Source organism: Bombina bombina, chromosome 7, assembly GCF_027579735.1.
Source record: "Bombina bombina isolate aBomBom1 chromosome 7, aBomBom1.pri, whole genome shotgun sequence".
NCBI lineage: Eukaryota > Metazoa > Chordata > Amphibia > Anura > Bombinatoridae > Bombina > Bombina bombina.
The window spans coordinates 632861922-632872344 of record NC_069505.1 but is presented as its reverse complement, the minus strand read 5'-3'; the positions used below and the strand labels follow the sequence as shown (position 1 = coordinate 632872344).

The following is a 10423-nucleotide window of genomic DNA, read 5'->3' as shown; positions in this document are numbered from 1 at the left end:
GTGTGTATGAGCTGGGCTCCTCAGTGACTGTGTGTGTATGAGCTGGGCTCCTCAGTGACTGTGCTGTGCCAGCCAGTAAAAGGTTGTGTAACAAATAATCAGACAAATGGGTTTCATGAAGATTTATTTTCACTGTTAAATACAGACATTTACTATAATGAAGTCAAAAAAATATATATTTATATAGTATTTTGTAATCTACGTACACAATATTACTAACATAGTAACAATACTTACAGACTTCTCTGCACATTCTTTTACCTCTCTGTACAGGGCATTGTGAATGGGACAGACACACGATTTATATATATAATATATACATACACACACATGATAATTGTTTATACTTTCCATCTACAAAACATTTGCAAATAATTTCACATTTTTATGAAAATTGTTATATTTTGCATATATATGTATTTATATATATAACATATACATGTGTATATAAATATTTTTCTTATATATATAGAAAAAATATATATATGGTATATCTAAAAATATATCATGAAAAATATATATACACATACATTTATTATACATGTGTGTGTATGTATGTATACATATATATATATATGAATTATTATATTCTCCTATATTTTATATATAATATACATATTTAAATAAGCTTATATATATTAAAAAACATAGAAAAATATGAAATCTATTTATATATAGTTTTGGGTGCGTACATATGTTTTATATATACATACACATTCAAATTGTATTTTCGTATTGGAAAGTGGGAATTGTTGGGTTTGTATCTTGATGTATATATGTATCTATACTTTAGATATTTATATACACATAGATTATATTACTCAATAGAAACTCTATATAGGCAACGTGTAGAATTAATAGTAGGAAAAAGAGAATACTGTGCAATAATGCTTACTAGCCCTGTACGTAAGTAACGTTCTCGCTCTGGCAAGAAAGATTTCATAATAGACACCCAGTCTAAAATCCTTTAGTCTTTTTTAATTTATTAAAAAAATATAAATAATCATTTTTAGATTTCTTAGGTAACTTTATGGTGCACCAAGTCTGAGGACAAGCGTGAGAACAAATGTTTTTTAAAGACCGCTACAATTGATTTTATATATATATCTCTTTTATAAGACATCTGGGGCTTTAGTGGATAACATTTTCTTTCTCAAAAGTAAAGAGTACAATTCTCTGGCAGTGTAGGAGTTTTAAACTATTTGACATAGTCTTATATTTTTTTGGCAAGGGAGAGTTTAACGTTTCAAGATAATAACCCCCAACCAAGGTATAGTCATCACACAACAGTTGTTCAGTTGCAGTGAAGCTGGATTCACTCTGCAGGAAAGTATTCTGGTCCCTGGAGGTTCCCGACGTCAGGAGATCGACACGTGCTGGTCTTTGAAGTGGAATGTCATCATGAGGGACGAAATCTTCTTGACTGTGCTCTGCCCTCCCCCTCAATCTCCTGAAGAAGAATGGATGAAATAGAAGGATGCGGTGGGGTGGAAGTAGTGGAGACAAGGTGAAAGAGTGAGCAGGAGTGGTAGTCAGAAAAAATGGAGGATGAGTAAAGTGAGTTGTAGAAAAGATGGGAGGAACATTGGAGTGAGAATAGAGTTGAGTAGGCAGTTGAAGGACAGCAGAACAAGCATGATGGCTAATTAAGTGAAAAAGGGTTATGGCAGAGGACAGATACCAGCAAGAAATAAAGGGGCAGTGGATACAAACATAATATAGAAACTGAGGAGCTTGAAATAGACAATGTAAAAGAATAGTTATGCCAGATGAGAGAAGGTTGAGAGAACGTGGCCATTAGGTGGAATGTTAGAGGAATAGGAGGGAAGGAGAATAATTGAGAAGGAAACACATGACTGAGTTAGAGTACAGATAGAGATCACATCATATAAAAAAGACACATGGAGATTAACGTAGAACTTTTTCTCAGATGACCAAGTAAGGGAGAACTGAGCATGATGAATGGTGAGGATTTACTGAAGACCAAGGACGTAGAATGAGTATCACAAGGGAGATATAAAAAAGATGGACAATGTGAGAAAAGATGGTTCAACAAATGTGTGAACATAAAATACGAAGAGAGTTGGTTGTAGACGGGAGTGAAGGAAGGGGGTTAAAGTCTATGTTTCAGAGGGCCAGGAGTGAGGGGGAGCTGAGCGAGTCGGATGATGAAAACTCACTCCCGCTGCTCCGCTGGTACCGGGCTCCACAGGCTCCTCCCTCTGGGGAGGTGAACACAAATGAAGAGGTGTAAGATCCCACGCCGGTGGTACAGTCCAAGTCCGGTAGAGGTGGCAAACAGACAGGGAATGATACCTCCGGCTGGGTGGGATATGACGGTAGAAGAACTCCTGGGAGGTAGGAGGCGGCTGGGTCTGAGGGTGGCAGGTCTGGCTCCTCATAGGGCAGTTTACATCCTGGCCTGTGCGAGAGCAGAGCAAACTCCAACTGTTCCTTTTGCCTACGAAGTTCATCAATCTCAGCTTCTAGAGTGGATTTCTCTTCTTCCAAGAGGTCAGTCTCCTAAGAAAGGGAGAAAAAAAAATAAACAGGTAAATGAAATACCATTATATTCTGCTCTACATCTATCCAAAAACAACTTCTCCTTAATCAGCAATAATAATGTACATATCACATACTAATTTTGGGATCAAGAAAACCCTCCGACCTTCAAATCCTGTTACCCTCTGACCATTAAAACCTATTACCTTCAAATCTTGTGACCTTCTGAACTACGAAAAACATATTACTCTCCCAACTTCAAAACCTATTACTCTTTAACCTTCAAATCATATTATTCTGCAACATTCAAAACTTTACTACATTCTCCAAACTTCCACACCAACCAACTGTGCTCTTCAACATTGTCACGTTTCTAATTTTGACACACATAAAACCCTGTCTCAATGAAATACTGTTTTATTCTACAATAGTGGCGTTTCTTTCTTGCTCCCTCATTTTATTCTGAGTTTAAGTTATCTCCTCTGGTGCCTTACACAACTCATCTTACTTCGATCTTCAAGGCATTCTGGGCTATTTATCCTCATTCATTAATTGACAATTTCCCACCACTCAGAACTTGGCTAAACAATGACCACTGCACATTTCTCCATATCTTTTGCCCACTTGAACATCTGCTCCTTTTCAACTTTCATTTCAGATCCATTCTACGGGCACATAGCATGGACTTTTTTATAACTGTGATTTGTTCATTTTTATGATTTTTTTTTGCTATTTCTGTCATTAAATTTCCCCCTACCACATAATGTTATTACCATATAATATTTATTATTTCCTTATATTGTCCCACTTGGATTACTGTATCATAACACAATGTGATACAAATTCTCTCCTGTCTACACTACTGTAACAATCCTGCTTGGTGTTTCTCCTCATCCTCTCTACAGACAAGATTACTTTACTGACAGTCAGACAATGTTATCTCACACTCTGTAGTCTATCAGTAAGCTCTCTTCTTCGATTCCTGCATTTTGCAGCTGCCAACTTGTTGCGTTCTCTCCTCACTCGTCTCTTTTCTTCTTCTTCTGGAGTCAGCTGGGAAAAGAAAAAAGAAAGATAGAAAGAATTCTCATAAACATCCCACAGTTCTAACCAAATGAAGTATAATAGTCCCATTGCCCTGGAGTTCCTAGACATTATAGCTACTCACTGCTTCTTCCCTGGTCCTTTTGCCACGAGCTCTAGTTGGTCGACTACTTTCTGGTTGGTCGAGTGCTCCTGGTGGTGCAGCTGGTGGTGTGGGTCCATAAGCACCTGAGGGTGATGCATAGCTGGGACCCGGAAGGTCGTAAGGGTCAAGTGGGGGTCCTGATGTTGGCTGTGACTGAGCCATAGAGGAGATAAGAGCTGGGGTAACCAACCACTGGAGGTCCTGGCTACTGGTGATTGCAGTAACAGTGGGTACAAAGGAGGTCGGGACATCACATAGGGCAACACACTCCTGGGCAAAGTGAGGAAATAGGGAATCAGCTTTTAAAGGCTAGACAATAAACATTAAAAAGATATGACCTACTGACATAGAAGGTCGGGGAGATTATTTTACAGATGGAGTGAAGATAAAAAATTACCAGGGAGGTGAAAAAACAGCTTGGTAGAGAAGTTGTCTCAAGAGGAGCTCATTTTAGAGAATACAATCTTAAAAAAAGGTTTGACTTTTGGGGAAGGTGATCTATAGAGTACTGGGTCAAGGTCTTGAGTCAGCTTACAATAAGAAGGAAATTGGCTAATAGAGTTTTAGTGAAAGATGTAGGTTTTTGGAGACATCTCATCAGAGTGAGTGGAGTATAATCTTACTGGAAGTTATCTTCTGTAGAGTCAGCTTGAGAGGAAAATTATCTCAGCTGGGGGAAACTTTTTGAGAGGCATGCTGTGGGGAGAATATTCTCAGTGGGAGACTATTTCTGGAGAGTAAGCTTGTGTGGAGGAAAATCTGAATGAGGTTGTGGCTTCTTATGGTAAGATATCAGTAAAGATAGCAAGCAAGCTGGGGGAGGATGATGATATCAGAGAAGAGATAGTTTGGGGGCAGGATGATACAGGGGGGCAACATATGGACAGTGGGGAGACTTATCTCAGTGGAGGGTGAACTTCTATTTAGGGAAAAATGACTATTTGGATAGCATTTTATGGAGGAAAAAAATGACACCTTCAAACATCACTCACACAATTTATAATTATTTTATTTTTACAGACAATTATTGTAAAAAATAGTTATTTACTCACAGATTATCATCCTTGCAAGCAGTTGGATTGTGAGACAACAGATGTAATTTATGTGACTGTGTTAAACCTGGCTATTGTTACCCTATAAAGAGTGATATAAGTTCTGCCTGAGTACTACCTACAGCAACCCCATTACAAACAATATTTATTACTCAGCCTGATTAACCACCATATAACTATATATTTCTTATCACCACTACCATCTCTATTTTATAGCCCACCCTCACTTTTCACTAATGGCTTTCTCAATAATATATAAAAAGTGCAAATTAGAAGGCAGCTCGCACAGTTATTCAGGTATGTGATCCAGAGTTTGCTACTTCCAATATAACAAAAATAGAAAAAGAGAGGATTCCAGCCTTGTGAGATTAGTGTGAAGTGTAAATTTATTTTCTTACTTCACTGGGGTCCAAATAAACCCCCAATACCTCCAATTGGTGGCCCATACTCATGTATCCCCACTACCGTCCATCCTATGTCTCCACTACCTCCAATTTATTATCGATCCTCACTATGTATCCCTACTACCTCCGATTTATTGTCCATCCTTTGTATCTACACTACCTCCAATTTTTTGCCCATCCTCACTATGTATCTCCACTACCTCCAGTTTATTGCCCATCCTCACTATGTATCTCCACTACCTCCAATGTATTGCCCATCCTCACTATGTATCTCCACTACCTCCAATGTATTGTCCATCCTCACTATGTATCTCCACTATCTCCAATTTATATCCATCTTATGTATCTCCACTACCTCCAATTTATTGTCCATTCTATGTGTCTTGACTACCTCCAATTTATTATCCATCTTATGTATCGCCACTAACTCTAATTTATTGTCCAACTTTGTTATGTATCTTAACTACCTCCAGTTTATTGTCCATCCTCACTATGTATCTCTACTACCTCCAATGTATTGCCCATCCTCACTATGTATCTCCACTACCTCCAATTTATTGTCCATCCTTTCTATGTATCTCTACTACCTACAATTCATTATCCATCCTATGTATCTCTACTACCTCCAATTTACTGTCCATCCTATGTATCTCTACTACCTCCATTTTATTATCCATCCTCACTATGTATCTCTACTACCTGCAATTTATTATCCATCCTCACTATGTATCCCTACTACCTCCAATTCATTATCCATCCTATGTATCTACACTACCTCCAATTTACTGTCCATCCTCACTATGTATCTCTACTTCCTCCAATTTATTGTCCATCCTTTCTATGCATCTCCACTACCTCCAATTTACTGTCCATCCTCACTATGTATCTCTACTTCCTCCAATTTATTGTCCATCCTCACTATGTATCTCTACTACCTCCAATTTACTGTCCATCCTCACTATGTATATCCACTACCTCCAATGTATTGCTCATCCTATGTATCTCTACCACCTCCAATTTATTGCCCATCCTCACTATGTATCTCTACTACCTCCAATTTACTGTCCATCCTCACTATGTATATCCACTACCTCCAATGTATTGCTCATCCTATGTATCTCTACCACCTCCAATGTATTGCCCATCCTCACTATGTATCTCTACTACCTCCAATTTATTGCCCATCCTCACTATGTATCTCTACTACCTCCAATTTATTGCCCATCCTCACTATGTATCTCTACCACCTCTAATGTATTGCCCATCCTCACTATGTATCTCTACTACCTCCAATTTACTGTACATCCTCGCTATGTATCTCTACTACCTCCAATTTATTGCCCATCCTTTCTATGTATCTCTACTACCTCCAATTTACTGTCCATCCTATGTATCTCTACTACCTCCAATTTATTATCCACCCTCACTATGTATCTCTACTACCTGCAATTTATTATCCATCCTCACTATGTATCCCTACTACCTCCAATTCATTATCCATCTTATGTATCTCCACTACTGCGAATGTATTGTCCATCCCCACTATGTATCCCTACTACTTCCGATTTATTGTCCATCCTTTGTATCTACACCACATCCAATTTATTGTACATCCTCACTATGTATCTCTACTACCTCCAATTTATTGCCCATTCTCACTATGTATCTCCACTACTTCCAATTTATTGCCCATCCTCGCTATGTATCTCCACTACCTGCAATTTATTGCCCATCCTCACTATGTATCTCTTCTACCTTTAATTTACTGTCCATCCTCACCATGTATCTCCACTACCTCCAATTTATTGCCCATTCTATGTGTCTTGACTACCTCCAATTTATTATCCATCTTATGTATCGCCACTAACTCTAATTTATTGTCCAACTTTGTTATGTATCTTAACTACCTCCAGTTTATTGTCCATCCTCACTATGTATCTCTACTACCTCCATTTTATTGTCCATTCTATGTGTCTTGACTACCTCCAATTTATTATCCATCTTATGTATCGCCACTAACTCTAATTTATTGTCCAACTTTGTTATGTATCTTAACTACCTCCAGTTTATTGTCCATCCTCACTATGTATCTCTACTACCTCCATTTTATTGTCCATTCTATGTGTCTTGACTACCTCCAATTTATTATCCATCTTATGTATCGCCACTAACTCTAATTTATTGTCCAACTTTGTTATGTATCTTAACTACCTCCAGTTTATTGTCCATCCTCACTATGTATCTCTACTACCTCCATTTTATTGTCCATTCTATGTGTCTTGACTACCTCCAATTTATTATCCATCTTATGTATCGCCACTAACTCTAATTTATTGTCCAACTTTGTTATGTATCTTAACTACCTCCAGTTTATTGTCCATCCTCACTATGTATCTCTACTACCTCCAATGTATTGCCATCCTCACTATGTATCTCCACTACCTCCAATTTATTGTCCATCCTATGCATCTCTACTACCTCCAATTTATTATCCATCCTCACTATGTATCCCTACTACCTCCAATTCATTATCCATCCTATGTATCTACACTACCTCCAATTTACTGTCCATCCTCACTATGTATCTCTACTTCCTCCAATTTATTGTCCATCCTCACTATGTATCTCCACTACCTCCAATTTACTGTCCATCCTCACTATGTATCTCTACTTCCTCCAATTTATTGTCCATCCTTTCTATGTATCTCCACTACCTCCAATTTACTGTCCATCCTCACTATGTATCTCTACTACCTCCAATTTATTGTCGATCCTCACTATGTATCTCTACTACCTCCAATTTACTGTCCATCCTCACTATGTATATCCACTACCTCCAATGTTTTGCTCATCCTATGTATCTCTACTACCTCCAATTTATTGCCCATCCTCACTATGTATCTCTACTACCTCCAATGTATTGCCCATCCTCACTATGTATCTCTACTACCTCCAATGTATTGCCCATCCTCACTATGTATCTCTACTACCTCCAATGTATTGCCCATCCTCACTATGTATCTCTACTACCTCCAATTTACTGTACATCCTTGCTATGTATCTCTACTACCTCCAATTTACTGTCCATCCTCACTATGTATCTCTACTACCTCCAATGTTTTGCCCATCTTCACCATGTATCTCTACTACCGCCAATTTATTGCCCATCCTCACTATGTATCTCTACTACTTCCAATTTATTGTCCATCCTTTCAATGTATCTCTACTACCTGCAATGTATTGTCCATCCTCACTATGTATCTCCACTACCTCCAATTTAGTGTCCATTCTTTATATGAATCTCTACTACCTCCAATTTATTGCCCATCCTTTGTATCTCCACTACCTCCAATTTATTGTCAATCCTCAATATGTATCTCCACTACCTCCAGTTTGTTGTCCATATATAATTATTCTTCACTATATATACACTATTATATACCCCCTTGCAATACATACATCCCCTCACTATATATACACTATTATATACCCCCTTGCAATACATACATCCCCTCACTATATATACACTATTATATACCCCCTCCCAATACATACATTCCCTTACTATATATAATATTATAAACACTGCAAATTGGTTTAGTATTGTTACAATTAAATATATTTGAATAATGTTTCTTGTCCTAAATAAAATATTTTTTCATAAAGACAAAGAGTGCTGAAAATATAATATATTTTATAAGAAAGATGTACTGGCTTTTCTATTCTTCTAATTGTGGTTAGATATATATTGATCTGCACTAATAGATATAGTTTGTTAATTTTATTTAATTATTTTTCTATTAAGCAGTAAATAAACTCTCTCCCTTCAAAGTATTATGTTTGCTAATATCATATCCCTCTCCCTCACTGTATATACCATTATGTATCCCCTCTCACTATATTTATACATATACTATTACCTACTGGGGATATATACTATTATATGGCACCCTTCGCTATATATATTATTATATACTCCCTCACTACATATACTACTAGATACCCCCTCACTATCTATACTATTATATTTCCCCCACTACATACTATAATATATATCACTTTATAAGCTATTATATAGCCATCACATTATATGCTATTATCCCCTCACTATATATACTAATATATTACACTATATTTTCTATTATATATTTATCAATCACTTTATATACTATTATATATCTATTACTATATATACACCATTATATACTATATATACACCATTACTATATATACTTTTATATATGCCGCTCTCTATCAATACTATTATATACCCCTCACTATATACTATTTTATATCTATCAATCACCATATATACTATTAAATATCTTTCACTATATATACTATTAAATATCTATCTTTCTATCTATTTTCTATCTATTAATATATATATATATATATATATATATATATATATATATATATATATATAGATATATAGCTATCACTGTATATACTATTATATTTCTATCACTATACCGTATATAGTTGTATCGCTATCACTATATATACCGTTATATATCTATCACTATATATACTATTACATATCTATAACTAGATATACAATTACATATCTATCATTAGATATACTAATATATATATATATATATATATACTGTTATATACTGTATATATATATCACTATATATATACTGTTATATAATGTATATATATATATCACTATAAACACTGTTATATATCTATCACTATATTCAGTTATATATCCATCACTATATACACTGCTATATACCTATCACTATATATACTGTTGTATAATAGTTTATATAGTGATTGAGATATATATATATATATATATATATATATCAGTAAATATACTGTTATATATATAGCTCACTATATACACTGTATATCTATATATCCTATATACTGTACACTGGTCTATATCTTTCACTATATATACTATTATATATCTATTACTATAAATATTATTATATATCTATATATACATCATCTAATATATATATATATATATATATATATATATATTTATCACTATATATACTGTTATTTATATATTATTATATTTACTGTTATATATATATCACTAAATATACTATACCATATCTATCACTATACATACTATTATATATCACTATATCTATACTATATATCTATATACATCTAACACTATATATATATATATATATATATATATATATATATACCATATATCTATAAACATCTATCACTATATATACACTATATATATATATATATATATATATATATATATATATATATATATATGTATATATACA

General features: G+C 35.0%; 1 protein-coding gene across 1 annotated transcript in view; it reads right to left on the bottom strand.

The window, feature by feature from the left end:
- Positions 1-691: 691 nt before the first annotated feature.
- FOSB (FosB proto-oncogene, AP-1 transcription factor subunit) overlaps positions 692-10423 on the bottom strand; it is a 47965-nt gene continuing 38233 nt past the window's right edge. Inside the window, exons 2-4 of the mRNA XM_053689217.1 lie at positions 3671-3961; positions 3448-3555; positions 692-2523 (exon numbers count right to left, since the gene is read on the bottom strand). Of these exons, the coding sequence (XP_053545192.1) occupies positions 2128-2523; positions 3448-3555; positions 3671-3961 (795 nt within the window). The 3' untranslated portion in view covers positions 692-2127. The remainder of the gene's footprint in view (positions 2524-3447; positions 3556-3670; positions 3962-10423) is intronic.